Source organism: Lepidothrix coronata, unplaced genomic scaffold (assembly GCF_001604755.1).
Source record: "Lepidothrix coronata isolate B3197 unplaced genomic scaffold, Lepidothrix_coronata-1.0 Scaffold76, whole genome shotgun sequence".
In the NCBI taxonomy this organism is placed as follows: Eukaryota; Metazoa; Chordata; class Aves; order Passeriformes; family Pipridae; genus Lepidothrix; species Lepidothrix coronata.
The window spans coordinates 2,521,075-2,536,454 of NW_016690256.1; the positions used below are offsets into that span (position 1 = coordinate 2,521,075).

The window sequence follows — 15,380 nt, forward strand, 5'->3', positions numbered from 1 at the left end:
AAAAATAAAGCACTTGAAAGCAAATGATTAAGTGAAGGTGCAAGTGTTTGGTACCAGTGTAACAAGAAGTTTCCCTGCACGTTAAGTCCCAATGCTGCAATTCTTACTGTATCATTAGAAAAAACATCGTTACGGAAATTTGGGAGCAGCTAACAACAGAGATGAGCAAAACAAAACCCAAACCAAAATAACCCAAAAATTTGCCATGGAAGTACCTTAGTCAAACCTAAGAGCGATCAAACAGGATTTTCTCAAGTCAGATGGGTACATGACTGGCTGTTGCATTGTGATGGTGTTGGAAAACACAAATCCCAGCTGGGTGCTGAGCAGCCAAGACTATCCAGGTTGCTCCTTCTGCCCCTTGGCAGAGGAAACAGGAGTCCTGGCAGCCCCTGGCTCATTCCAGGTCACACCTGTGTGCTGGAGACCCCTCCAAGGCTGTGGCAGAGGCAAGGTGGTGATACAGGGAACTGTGACCCTCTCATCAGCAACAGCTTTGAAAGAGTAGGGGATTGTGTGACCTAGTGCTGACGGTAATCCTAAATTTGATTTCTGATTCAACTCTTCCACTCAGATAAACAAAATATTTCACACCCTAAACAGGATTTCTAAGAAAGTCTTCCATAAACTGACTTCACAGGTTGTTTTTGTAATCTTTCCAGATTGCAAGAGTCAAAACTGGGAAGAAAAAGAGGGCAACACTATTCTTTTTATGGGGTAAAAGAAAAGAATCTTCCATTTCCAGATGTCTCACAGCCCCTTCAAGTGTAGAGGAAGATATTATGACAGCAGATTTTATGTTTCTTGGCTTCAGAATCACATCAAAATTGTGTTTTATCTAACATCAAAAGAACAAGCTGTTTTATCATCATGATGATGCTAAAGATCTTGCGTCTGCTCAGATTAGTAACAATGCAAATAAGGCAGCTATAGAACAAAAAACATCCCTTTTATGTCCTCAGGCTTTATCTGTGGTTTTTCAGCTTCTAAATGATCAGCTTTATGAAGAAAGAGAAGCAACACAGTATTTATGCTCTGGATTAGAGTTTAAGAAAAATGAATGTATACAATCTTTTCCTAGGTTTGAAACGTAGATAATTTTGAAATTTTGTCTGATATGACCCTCAGTTATTTTGATAGCATTACACTAAAAGCTATGCCCCAAAATTGTAATCTTAATTGCTGTGGGTTTTTTTCTTGTGAACATTAAAATAAAGATTAGAGTGAGCATGATGAAATAGGTCATCTATTTTGCACATAATTTATTGCAGATTCTTAGCATTGCTCAAGCAAAAATTTAATTTATACTAATTGGTTTTGGTGGACCTCATCTAACTGGATTTCAGCAAAGCAATTAAAATGGTGCCATATAGGGAATTATTAACAAAAATTTCTGGCTGAAGCAGAGACAAAAGGTGTTGAAAGGGGAAGCGTCAGGGAAGAGAGAGGTTACAAGCACAGCTTCTCAAGCATCACTCTTAGCCTGTCTGAATTAAATACCTTCACCAGCAACACTTGCCCAAGAAGAAGGAGCACATTAATGAAATTTGCTGATGACATAAAGCTGGGAAGAGCAGCATAATGTCTCACAGGAAGAACTCAGGGAGCTGATTACTGAGAAATACCCTAAAGATATTTCATTATACAGAGCTTAAGATCATGGACTTAAAAGGGGATTGTGTTTCCTGAATGAGGTCTGGTGGAAACAAGGAGACAGAAAGTCTGTTTTTATTGTGAGACCTGGTAAATGGGAATTTCTAAAGTGGATGTCTCCACACTACCCACAAGCTTCAGTCCAGCCCAGGCAGTCAAGGTTTTTAGCGCTAGCAAGAACAGCAATGGCCACAGCTACCTAGAAAAAACATGAGTATTTCTAGGTACCTGTTTTAATCAGTTATTTAAGTGGTACCAGGGACTGAACACCTCTCAGCTTCTTTCAAGTTTTTCTCTCAGTTTCCATCAGTCTTCCAATTAAATAATTACTTCCTGCAGGAGACAGGTGACAGATATCGAGTGGTTCATCCATAAAGGTGAGAGTGTGGCAATCTCTCTCCTGCTTGGCTGTTGCCAGAGATATCTCTGGGCATGCGGAGGGGGCCTGCTGAGCAAAGCTGTCCTCCTTCCACCTGTAGAGCTCAATAAATCGAGCTCTTTACCTCAGGGAAATGACTTTCCAGAGTTTTTTGCACATCTGATGTGTTCCCAGCATGAAGGGTTGCTTTTCTGCCACCCACACACTCTGGAAAAGTCTTTCCTGCCCTTTCACTGCCCACAATGATCCCTCAGAAGGGCTGGCTGGAGAGAAGTGCTCCCACACGAATGGTGACATTTAAGCCATGTGGCAAATCCCTTTGCGCACCAATCCTGCTCCCACCCAACACAATAGCAGCCTTGGTGGGTGCAGGATGAAGCCCAGTGTGACATTTTCTTCCACCCCACGCTTCTTTGGTGAGTGAAGCTTTTGTGAGACAGTGGAGGCCAGAAAACCCCTGTGGCTCCACCTGTTTCTGTAAGCTCCAGTCCCACGGTGGTCTGACCCTTTGCTGCAGCGGTGAGAACCTCCTCACATCCTCCTTGGCCCACCAACAGTGAAACAAGTCCCCGTGTCCTCCATTCACAGCAAACAAACCTGCAATTAACTCAGGAAAAACAAGACTTTTGGACAAGAGAATTTTGTTAAATGCTGTTGATAAGATATAAGGTCATCTTCCAAGCAGGGACATCATCCTCATTTCCATGGAGACCAGAACACAGGAGGAAATATTAACTGAAGCAGGGTGTGATTGGAAATTCATTAGAAAAATAGACTTTTCTATGAATGGCAATTAATAGAAACCAAACCTTTGTTGAAACATCCTGATTTCAAAAGTGTTTTTATCAGAAAGGATTCTTTGACCCAGGTGGAAATTTTTGGTCAAGATCAAAGCAAGTGTGACCTCCCTGTCCCAGAATGATCAGAACAGTCAAGCTGTTGGGTAGGCTCCCTCTTTGCAGCAGGAAAGCACAAACTTACCAGTTGAACAGGTTTTCTTGAGTGCACCTTATCCCCTCATTTTTAAGGATTTCCATTCTTTTTCATCACAGGAAACTTTATTTTCCAAGGATGGGCAGGAACAGAAAAAGTATAGAGAAATTGGGAAAACAGCTAAAAGGAACCATTTTCTAAATATCTCAGGTTCAAACTCATCTAAAACACCCTACTTAAACCTACTCCTTTCTGTACGATGACAAATATAGCATCATAGAATCATAGAATAGTTCGGGTTGGAAAGAACTTAAAAATCATCTAGTTCCAAACCTCCCACCGTGGGCAGGAACATCTTCCACTAGATCAGCTTGCCCAGCTGTCCTTGAAGACTTCCAGGGATGGGGCATCCACAATTTCTCTGGGCAACCTGTTCCAGTGCCTCATCACCCTCACAGTAAAGAATATTTCCCTAATATCTAATCTAAACCAAATCTCTTTTAGTTTGAAGGCATTCCCCCTTGTCTTATCCCTAAATGTTCTTGTAGTCTCTCTCCATCTTTCGTGTAGGCTCCCTTCAGGTACTAGAAGGCCACAATAAGGCCACCTGAAACCCTTCTCTTTTCCAGGATGAACAATCCCAATTCTCCTTGCCCTTCCTCAACTTCAGCTCAAAAGCCAGACTTCATGTTAGATGAGCCTTGACCAAACTTTTGCAAATGTGAACATTTTTCTGCTCTTCTGACCTGTCCATAGCAGTAAACACATCTGGCTTCAAAGGTAAAGGGATGCAAAAAATAATCTAAATCATCATTAGATTAACTTTTTCATGCACGAAACCTCTGGAAAATCACCAAATCTATGATAATGTGACATAAAACAGTTAGAGGAAGTTGTTTAGGATAAGCAGAAAAAAATTATTATACTTTTCTGCTTAGTACTCCTACTTATTACTGCTGTCACTCCTGTATGAACTAACAACCTCCAGACTCCCAAAGTCTTGAACACACTCTTTTATTGAATTTGGTCCTCACCAAATCAGCACGAATTTCAAAAACTGAAATGACTGCAAATAAACAAACATCAGTTAACATGTATCAGATATTTTCATTACATATGTCATTTAAATGGAGTATTTTATTTTATGATCATTTGCTTGGTGAACTAATAGAAGTGTTTAACTTCTTGTTAAACTGCTGATGCATACACACCTTTTAAATGGAATTTATTGTAAAAAAAAAAAACATTGTCCATAAAGTTTGCAGATGAACATACACCATCTGCCCTTGAGCCATGAGCACTTAATTACTGTTAGAGATCTTCAGATTAAAAAAAGCAGTATGAACCTGCTTCATGGTTCAACCTATGCCCACTTATTTAAAAATCAATCCACATCAAAAGCATCACCGATAATTTTATCCTGGGAATAATCAGTGTTAATAATAGTGTCTGGAGCATGTTAAGATGTTTCTCTTCCCTTGTATAATCATTTACCTATAAAAGCGCACACCACCTTTGCCAGCAGGCACAAAGCATGTGGAGCCTAATAGTCACCATGTGAGACAGGGAGAATCATCTTCTGGGAGGAAAAGAGCAGGTTCCTAATGCTTATTTCACTGTCACTCTTCTCTTGTGTATCTATTAGACAAGCCACAGTCTAAACTTCTCATCTGTGTTGCACACTGGCTTTGGAGTTGGCACTGACATACTCATTTGGAGAGACTTAATTTACCTCACCCCTTAAGTTTTAGTTCTGTACCTAGTAGAACAAGGAATGGAAATTAACATTATTATTTATAAAAACCCTAAACACATGCACATCCACACAGGTCCATATATACACAGCAACCAATCCAGTAGGAATCCTGCTCCTCTGATACAAATCACATTGCTCTTCTCTGCTGCTCTTCTCTGTCCATGCTTCCTTTTTACTCCTGGAAAGCAGAGAAGTTTTTACCCAACACACTTTATCCACTCATTGAAAGCTTCTCTTCTCAAGGCCTGTACATATTGCATTGGCATGCTACCAAAGCCCGCTAACAAATGGCAGATTAAGTGGAAACACGGAAAAGAATTTCAAGCATGTATTATACTTGCTTGGGGTTCAGCGTGCAACTTTAAGACGAGGGCTGCCGTCTAAACAGGCAGGCCTGGGAATTCAGTTGCAAAACAATTACAGATGCAAGGCAAATATCTTTCCTCTGAAAAAGAAACTTGATGATATTCTGCACTCTTCAGTAGGTTAAGTTCAGTGTGTGCTGGGGAAGAGCTCGGCAGGGTCTGTGTTTTCTCGAGACCTCAGCTTCCATTTCCAGCACTGTTCTCCAATTAAGTAAAATTTTTCCTATGGCAGCCTCTTAGAGATGCAGGAGCAGATTTTAATCCTTTCCATTCACAGCCAAAACAGCCCCTCGATATCCATCTACTGTCTAGCCTTCAGATACAAGAATAATGAGGTATTTCACTCAGTTCTGCAGGTCATTGGCAGTCACCAGTTGGACAATGAAATTTCAAGTGTCATGCCTGTAGACAATTTAGCTACTTGTGTTTCCTTGATGAGCATTATTTTGACTGCATGGCTATCTTTCTCACAGTTTGAAATTCTGGTTTTAAAGGAGCCCTTTTTGCACCATGAAAGCAAATATCCTCAGGATGCGATTTCCAAATCTGCCTAGCAAACCACCTTAGTCACATTACTCTAGAGGAAATGGCCTTAATTTGTGCCATGGGAGGTTTAGATCAGATATGAAGAAAAATTTCTCCACTGAAAGGGTCATCAAGCACTGGAACAGAGTGCCCAGGGAAGCAGTGGAGTCGCCATCCCTGGAGGTTTTTAAAAGACATGTAGATGTGGCACTTAGGAACACCACGTCATGGTCAACCAGGCGTTGTTTAGAGTTGGCCTTGATGATCTTTAAGATCTTTTCCAACATAAATGGTTCTGTGATTCCATGAAAAGTTCTCAGCCTACAGTCTAACAGAGCAGGATCAGTGGGTGCGAAATACGTCCAATAAGTCAGGACTGACGCTCTCAAGCCCAAATGGTGTAGTGTGCACACCCAGACGTCAGGAAAGTTGTATGGGTAGCAATTTCAAAAAGAAAAAATTTCTGCATCCTGCTTTTCTCTAAAAACTGTGGGTCTCACTGTTAGCCTCAGAGGAACTTTTTTAATACTGCATCAACTAAAAGAAAAAGAAGATGGACCGACCTCACTTATGACCTTATGCTGACTGGGTCAAATTCCTCCAGAGTTTATTTACCCTAAAGTTCATAAAAACAATGTGGCTTTTTAGTCTAATACGTTATTTTCAGCTCTAACTAATCAGAGCTCACGAATGGCTCTGGAACTGCAACTGCTAAGATTGATTATTACCATCCAAAGGCACAAAGTAATTAAGCCTACCAAAAAAACAAAACAAAAAACCCCCACCAAAACAAAAACCTCTAACAGATGGGAGCAAAAGAAAATTGAAGGAAAATAAACAGCATTGAGGATTTTAATAAATCTGTATCTGTCTTTATAGGTAAGTCACTGAAATGATATTGAAAGTGCAACCCAGTATAGTACAAATACAAGAATGTCTGCATTGAAATTCCATAACTTTTCTTTATTCACTGTGATACATTCAAACAAAAGTGCTCCAGATAACAGCCATAGAATAAAGGAAATTAAAATAAAAAGGCAGAAAAAGACCATCAGATACATATGGTGATTATTCATATTTCAAAGCATTAGTAACTGCTTGTATCTGAGTGCACCAAAAGCCCAGGAGGGTCCACATTTTTTATGCTGCTTCTATAAAAATAATAATCATAGGCAGCTCTAGCAAAAATGTTTCTCAAAACTAGAGCCAAAGCCACCACAAAGATAAAGCACCATCAGGCATATGTTTACAAATGCCATAGTAATTAGTAGAGTTTAAAAAAGGCTTTGCTGAATTAAGATCTTCCTTATATTTGTATAGCATAGGGAAGCTCTGCTTAGATTCTTTCCTTCTCAGCTTTGCCATTTCATATCAAGGACTTGCATTTGCCCCACAACACTAAGCACCATGGGCAACTTGGTAAGCTTCAGGAGACAAGTGAGAGATGGGTGGAAGCGAAACTGGAACTGGAGCCAGTGTCTATCCTCCTGTTTAAAAAAATAATATTGGCAGGGCAGCATGTACTTAACTGGGTTACTGCAATACAGTGGCACAATCCACCAGAGAAACGCTGTTTGGAAAGACCACATTGACTTCCCAATGCTGTTTGCTGAGCTACAGTATTTGGCTGCACTGATTTTACCTATAAAAGACAGTTCTTGTTTTAAATTCTAATTCTGCTACAGTAAAAATGTAAGTCATTGCTATCTATAAGAGACAGCAGAGGATCACTTCACAGCAAACTACGGCTGCATCCTACAGTGTGGCTCTGTTCCAGCTGCAGATTTACTGAACTGTGCATTTGCCAAGAATTATTTGTAACTCAACAGTTTCATGGGGAGGAAGATTCCTGCCCCAAACAACACAAGAAATGTAAATCAAGATGCTGTACAAATTACATGTCAAAGGGATACGGCTGAGAGACGCTTAAAAATCTATGGTCCCTCTACCTGATGTATTTTTAGGTAAAACAGCAAGGATCTTCATCAAATAGGGGGAAAACTCTCTCCTTTTGTCCTGCTCTCTCCTTTACGTGCTCTGCAGGCAGCAATTCAGATAGCCAGCAAGACTAAAACCAGGCTTCCTCTCTGAAAATCTGAGTTGCTGACATGAGATTTTCCTTTAAGGATCTAAGTAGGTCATAAACAGAAAAGCCTCTGTCCCCACACACTTCTATAATAATAGTATATTCATAGGGATCCTGCTAGGTGTAAGGCTATGCCCCAGCTGCTGTAGATTTAATCCCATGCGCAATTTGTGTTTCCCAAAGCAGGATGCAATGGCACTGTTCATATGACCAACATCATCTTCACAGTCAAATCCTTGCAACATCAAGGTCTGTTTGCTCAAAAACCATTTTTCTTAACTATGTTACTAATAAAGTCGCAAACCACTCAGGCCAAAAGGAAGTTAGAAGTGTTATGTGGTTATTTACCCTTCATGCTATTTGTGTGGCATTCATCTCCCACGGTGCATGCTTTGCCCTTTTCACACTCCCTTTTCTCATGCAGGAACACAAAGCTTTAATGTTTGGGTTGGAAACACCATTAAATGCCCCTCTTCAGCCCCCAACAGCATAGAAATATTTTCTTTTAAAAGTTCAGATCAAAGCATTTCTACTAATCCTAGGATTTATTAAAACAAACATTGTAGGCATGAGATAGTCAACAGTGTCCCTTTTACAAGATTCTTTGGAGACGGTTCTGTTTTCATACTGTTTACTGATCCGCCTCTAATTAATCTTCAGTTGCTCAGCTGCAAATTCAGCAAGTCCACCTGCTCCTTCCCCACCCAGCAGACGTCTTTTCTCCCCAGTTTCAAGCTGTAATGATAGCACCACACAGTCCCTGTCCTAAGAACAAGGTGGCTGGCTTGAAAAGCTACATATCACCTCCCAATGTTACATGATCACATCACACACATTTGCAGCTCAAGTCTAATCTTTCCTCAGATGAGTAATTAAAACCAGTCATTAAGTGCTTTCAAGGAGTTTCATTGTCTTTATCCTTCCCTGCAGTCAAGGTAGTTGCCTTTGATCCAGTAACAGATCTGTGCGTATTTGAGGGGTGTGATACGAACAGCTACATTGAAATCCTGTGGGGTGCCATTCATGTCCACCCACTGATGGCCTGAAAATATACCAATAATTTTACGCTCCCACTTGTGATTCTGCCTCTTCCACATCCTCACGTACACCCCAGATCCACTCGCACCCGGCTGGGCATCGCACTGCTGGTACAACAGGTCGTATGTTTCATCTTTGACGTCACAGAAACGGTAAACCAGGTTTCCTGGACGATCATTGTCATAGCCAGAGAAGTGAATCCTCCCTCCAGGCAAGTGTCTGGCTGGTGGGCTCACACCTATCTTCATAAACTTTCTTTTATGCGGCTTCTTCAGCTCCAGCAGGGCATAGTCATAATCCATGCCAATGTCATTGGCATTGCCTTTGATCCATCCTTTGGGGACGTGCGTCCGTTTCACGCGAATCCACTGGAATTTCATTTTCTCAGGCATTGCTGAGTTGGTGATATTGGCCCCTTTGCTGCCATCTTTATGTTTGGGCTTTAGGAACCCCACCCGCAGTTTCTGAGCGCCTTTGACATAACTCTTCCCATCATGGATACAATGAGCAGCAGTAAGAACATGCTTTTCGGCCACCAGAGTCCCCGTGCAACCTGTAGACAGCTTCACCGATGTGGAGAATGGGTAATTCAACAAGAAGTCCTTCCCAAAAATGCTAAACCTGCTGTCATAGCCATAGATCTGCCTCTTAGTTCGAGATTTGCCTTGAGATCCATCAGCGCTGTTGCTCAGAATATATATGCCCACTTCAGTTTCAGTGAGGCTACCATTAGCATACAAGGTTTCATAGGACAGGTAGTGCTTCACTTCTTCATAAGTTGGCAGCGGAGAACTTTTGTGGCATGCTGGGCCACAGGGAGATACCACTTCCAGTCTGGCTTCAGCATCAAATTGTGGTTTGTCCAAGTTCAGGGTAGACTGTGGCAGGATAACAGGAACTCTGTAAGACGGCCAAGTTGGCTTCCAGTGAGAACTGGAGGGCATCACATCTTTAGCAGCACACAAAAGGAGGATTAAAGTGGACAAGCCTGCCATTCTGAACGCCGGTCTGTGGAAAGCAAAAGGAAGTACAGTTATTCACACAAACATATTGCAAGATTAACCTACCTTGCCAAGTAACGGCTTGCTAACCGAGAATAAATATAATAAGGGTCAAGCGATTTGAATGGAGTTAACTTACATTAAGTAGCTCAGATTTCTCAATGTTAAACTAATGCCTTAACCTGTACCTTGAAACAAGTGCCCAGGTTAACACTGAAAGACAGGGCATTTAACCCTCTGAGCCACCAACTCTCAGCTGACATCGGGGGGAAGTCACAGTATTTGTCTTCACATGGTGTAAGGAAAATTCAGACTCCATGCAAATCCCTGCACTCAGAAATCAGAGCTCCTGCAAAAAGTAACTGAGTCTGCCTTCAGCTAGATTAGCGCATTCACTGAAAGCTCCCCCCTACTCTCTGACTCTGCTGAAAGAGGTCCTAAAATCTCTTCACACCATTTGCTGTATTAGTCAGAGACATCAAGGTAGTGACACGTGGGTGGACGAAGAAGGTGACCTGACAGGGGCTGGGTTGCAGAACATGACCACACGGGACACTTGCTTCCCCTTGCAACTCACACTAGAGGAACATTTCTGCTCCACATAGCATTCACTCTCCCCTAGGCTTACATGAGAAAGGGTGATTCAATTACACAGGGGCAGCTAATGAAGGAAGATTACAATTCCTGAGGGAATTTTCAGTTAACATACTGGCTTATTGCTTTATAAACTCAATTAATTAGAAATGCAAACCAACCCCCTCTGAGCACAGGGAGGCAAATGGGACTGTGAATGTGTTTATGAACCACAGGCAGAGCGACTCAGACTGCAGAGAACAGCGTGCACCAGTACTGTGTCAAGAAAATGTGTAACGTTAGTTTATTTGAAAATTAGCCATACAGCTGAATCGCTGCAGGAGGCATTGTGCCCTGGGCAAGAAGGCAGGCAGGATCTCCCTCACACAAAGATTATTCAAACAAAACTTCACAATTATGTTGAGCTTACACATATTTCAAACCCTGCTGAGGTTACACTGATCACAACTGCAGGATCATTCCTGAAATGCCTCAAATGAGTAAACCAAAGCAAATCATGCAGGAAATAACCACAGCTATCTAAGAATAAAAAAGAAAAATCCTTCTCTCCAATGCTTTTTGTAGGAATACTCCATTCCTAAGCTGAATCGAAAAAAACTTTTAGAAGCTACAGACTGCTGAAGTCCAAAGGTGTCCAACTCAAATAGTGGGCCTAGAATCTTAGAATTTTGGTAGCATCCTCTTTGGGAATAGAGGCTACCATTAAAGCACACAATGTCCAAAATACAAATTGACTCATGCAGGATACTAAAATATTTTCATTCCAAAAAACAGACGCAGATGAACAGAGCTGATGTTACCGATACCCACAGAGGCACGTACTGACTCTTCCAGAAGTGATCACACATTCTGTTGGCAACTTTTTCATTAACAAAAGGACAATTTTAAAGAAACATATTTTTTTCTAGGTTAAGCTTTATAGAATGTGTTGCATTATACCTAACAAGTGAGTCATGCTGGCAAATATAAGCCATTTTAAACATGAACCAGAATTGAGTAATTTTGGATGTCCCAAAATTGGAAAATACTTGGTATTCAAGGAAAACCACCAGCTCCTCTGACTCCTTCCACAGCAAAGATTAATATTAGATGTGGCTGCATTTTGCAAGTTATGAAATGAGAGAGTTTGACATCAGTATAAGGATGGTACACGGAACACCTGCTCTATTATCAAATATACTTGCATAGCAGTGACTAGGAAAACATAGAAAAAGAAAGTAAAGGGGACAAACGATACCACTTCATCCCCACAACAATATACACTGGCATAAGTCAACTGTTAACTGTTCTACTTGTGTCAGTAAGGGCTGTATGCAGCCATGTTTACTGGTTCCACAGTTAGAAGCTGAGAACAAGCTGAACTACAGTTATGCTGTGCATCAGGTACATGATCCGGTCATTAAGAGCACATATTTCTAAGCAGTTTGCTCTCACCTGCTTCATATGAAAGTTATCCCCACAATTTACATTTGAAGCTTTCCCGATAGATGGAATCTCTCTAAATTGCACCACTTAAACCACTTCTTGGGTCTAAACCTCATTCATGCTAATTGAGTCAGTGCTGGCCTTTGGCTGGTTTATTTAGCTGGCAAGGGAAAGTTAGAAGCATCTTGTCAGTTGTTAATTGCACAAGCAGTGCCTGTCAGCATAACGACCTGATAAAGAGACTGTGTGCCCAAAAGCTTCTCTGCTTCCTCCAGGATTATCATCTGAGCCAAGAAGAGACACCACCTCTCCCTGCAACCTGCCCTCCCTCATCTCCCCACTATCACTACCACAGCAATGCCAGCACTGGAAAGGCAGATTTAGACAGCAGAGGGCAGCCGCCCTATGAAGAGAACACGACAGGAGATGGGACTAGAGATGGTCCCCCAAAAAGGCTTCAGAAGATGGTATTTGTGTCCGTCCTGTGGTGTGTAAAGCGGTACTTACTCCACTTTATGTCTCTGAGCAAACCTTCCCACACCTCTCCCCTGCTGCTTCTGTGCTATAATCACATTGCAGCTATATGGGATAAAAAAGCCTTTACATCAGTTACAGAACTTTTATTTAAAATGTTATTAAAACCTAACAATAAAATAGAGTTGTGGGTTTACACCTGAATACAGAAGCTAAACAGTACTCACAAACCAAGGCATTTACCAAAACTTTCAAATTATATCTCATCTGGAGACATAACTAGTACTAAATCAGCTCTGGACAGCAATAAATAGAATAAATATGTCTTATTTACAACAAAATGCAAATTAGTACAAAGCACCTCTTTCTGTGTAGATTCTTCGTCTTTAAAAACAGTAAAGCAGAAAATGAAGGAATTGAAAAAGCAGTCTATATTTAAAGAGTGACCTTTCAGTAAGGCTCTTCTTTCCTTTTACTTTCTCTTTTCCTTTTTGTTTAAAACAAAACCAAAAAGCTGAAAAGAAATCTAGGGTTAAAACTCTCTGTGTTCAGCTACTTACTTGTGGGTGACCCTAAAAGGTGTTCTCAAATCAAACAAACTGGTATGAAGTGAGTACTTCGCTGCACGGCTATCACAGAGCAATACTGAATGAGTTACGATGTGCTGCCCTACTGTAGTACTGCTCTTCTGTTTCTATTTAAACTGTGTCATAAACTCAATCCACCCTTTGACTCAGTACAAAGCCCTGCTCTGACATCCAGCCTAGGAACCCCCTAGAAGCGGTTTGTACATAATCACACTCGCTAATGGCATTAAAATTGTTTAGAGAATGGAAACAGTGACAGCTACCCCAGGGCTCCCCATGCCACTAAAATACTTTACAGACACATTTTCCTGCTTGCTCTGGGCACTCATGCCCTGCGATGGATGTTGGTGAAAGAAAACTGCCTTGTTCATGATGGACATGAATCATTTTCTAATAAGCAAGTAATTTTTCTGCAAGAGTTCACTACTTCAGGGGTGGTTCTTGTAACAGATGGTTAAATAACAATAAATCTTGAATCATCCAGTATGAAAGCCTGTGAACCAAACAGTCTCCATTACATTTTGAAATGAAGAAAGTTTTTCCACTGTGCTAGAAGCCAGAATGATTAACATAGCAAAAAAATGAAGAAAGGAAACCAAGGCAGCGAGAGAGAAAAACCTGCCTCAAACCAAATTATAAAGGAGAACTAAATCACTGTCAGTGCTGTGCCAAAATACCTCTTCTACTTTTCTTGGTCACAGAACTTGTTAAAACACAGCAAAAATAATTGAGTCGTGCTTTAACAATTACAGAAGCCTTACTGCCTTCTAACATCTCTATTAACCTGCCTGCAATGCTGAGGGTGGTGTGAGGGTTATACTGCTTCACCTGCTTGACTGAGGGCTGTAGGAACAGATGTCTAGGAAAACGTGAAACAGACTTCGATACTGGAAGGCCAAGGGTGTGTCTATTAACATATACACCGGGCACAGCAGGTGTTTTGACACGTGTGTCAGTGACATGGACACAGTGGAAAGGGAGAACAGTACGTGTTTCTCAGTCCAATTCCTATAGAATAATCTGACTGCCTCCTTTCACCCTCCTTTCTTTCTTCTCTCTCTTTCCCTGCATGTCAAGCAGCTTCGGTTTCATGGTACAAGAGCGAACTGCGTTACAGACGGACAGTGGCGGTCACTTGGAATAACGGGATAAGCTGCAGGAAGGACCTGCATCCCCAGGACTACCAAACCACCGGAGTGACGGGGCAACCGCGCAAACGGGGTCCTGGCGGGATCTCACCGACACCTCGGACCCCTCTCGGGTCAGGAGGCGAACAACTGCCCCAAGCTCCAGCAACCGCTTCAATAAAGAGCTCGTGTCATGTATTTCTTTCAAAAAAACCCCACACCAAAACACTAATGTTCTCAGTCACGGCGCGGCGAAGCGAAGTAGAGGATCGCAACAGGGCACTCACTACTCCTGACGCCTCCGAAGCGTGAAAGGCAGCAAAGGCGAATTTTTTACCAGCTGCTCCCTCACTCGCCGGGAGAGTTGGTCCCCGGCAGCGGCGCCGGCGGACCCGCGGCGGGGACCGGCGGGGAGAGCCGCGGTCTCCCTTTTGTGGCCGCAGCCGCCGGGGAGGTGGCGCCGGGTGCGCTCCGGTGGATGTGAGCGGGGCTAAACATTAAGCCCCGCGGGGAGGGAAGGCTCGCCCCGGCCGGGACAGCAGCTCGGTCCCCGCACCGCCGGGTGCCCCCGGCCCCGCGCCCGCCGGCCAGGTGAGGGGCCGGCCGGGGCACGGCGGGGCGAGAGCAGCGCTCGCCATCCTCCCCGCCGCCCCTTTGTCCCCCGGGGCGACCCGCACCCCGCGGCGCCCTCCCGGCCGTGGGGACCCGCTACCTACCAGCTCCCCGCGGCGGCGGCGGCGTCTCCGGGAGCGGCTCAGGCAGGTGGCGGGGCCCGTGCCGGTCCCATCCCTCCCGCCGCCTCCGCGGGGCCCGGGGCCGCCTCCCCTCCCTCCCGCCGGGCGCCGGCCCTCGGCGGCGCGCTCCGAGCGGGGCGGGGCGGGGCGGAGCGGCGCCTCCCGCAGGTGGATCCTGCCGCGGGGTCCCGCCGTTCCGTGTTCGCCTCGCTCCGTGCTCGCCTCGCTCCGCTCCGCAGCGCTCCCGGCGGTGCCGCCGCCGCCCCTGCCCGCCCGCGGCCACGGGGGCCCCGCCGCGCCGCCCCTCCCCGGCTGGGCCGGCCCCGGGCCCGTCCTTTCGCGCAGCTTCCCCCGCGGGCCGCCGCCCCGGGGCACCCTGTGGGGCGTCACCGCCCTGTCTGTTATTTTACTGCTGTTTTCGTGTGTTTCCCGAAGTAAACCATATTCTTTTTTTCTTCATCCTTGTTTTCGTTCGCAGTGCCCTGGCACTGCAGGTTGCTCAGGGGCTGCTGTACCCTCACCTCGGTTCAGGGTGGGAGGTTTCGGGGTGCGGCCGTGGTACCTCTGCGGCCCCGACGGTGCCAGGCTCTTTGTCCCCAGTGTCCAGGTCCCCAGGCCCCTTCTCGGAGGGTCCCCAGGAGTGGTGCGAGCCCCCTGGGTCCCTCCTGCCATCACAGGACATCAGCTCCGAGAGCTCTGCGGT

General features: G+C 44.1%; 1 protein-coding gene across 2 annotated transcripts; it reads right to left on the reverse strand.

Annotated features, from left to right (window-relative positions):
- Positions 1 to 6,553: 6,553 nt before the first annotated feature.
- PRSS23 (protease, serine 23) lies at positions 6,554 to 15,374 on the reverse strand. 2 transcript variants are annotated; one of them, XM_017819725.1, is made up of 2 exons: positions 15,199 to 15,374; positions 6,554 to 9,743 (listed from the first exon to the last, which is right to left on the reverse strand). In XM_017819725.1, exons 1-2 carry the CDS (start codon positions 15,357 to 15,359, stop codon positions 8,612 to 8,614), a joined length of 1,293 nt encoding a protein of 430 aa, XP_017675214.1. In that variant the 5' UTR covers positions 15,360 to 15,374; the 3' UTR covers positions 6,554 to 8,611. The 2 variants fall into 2 exon arrangements, with proteins under 2 accessions (XP_017675214.1, XP_017675215.1); XM_017819726.1 differs by lacking the exon at positions 15,199 to 15,374 and adding an exon at positions 14,660 to 14,749.
- Between the last annotated feature and the right edge of the window lie 6 nt (positions 15,375 to 15,380).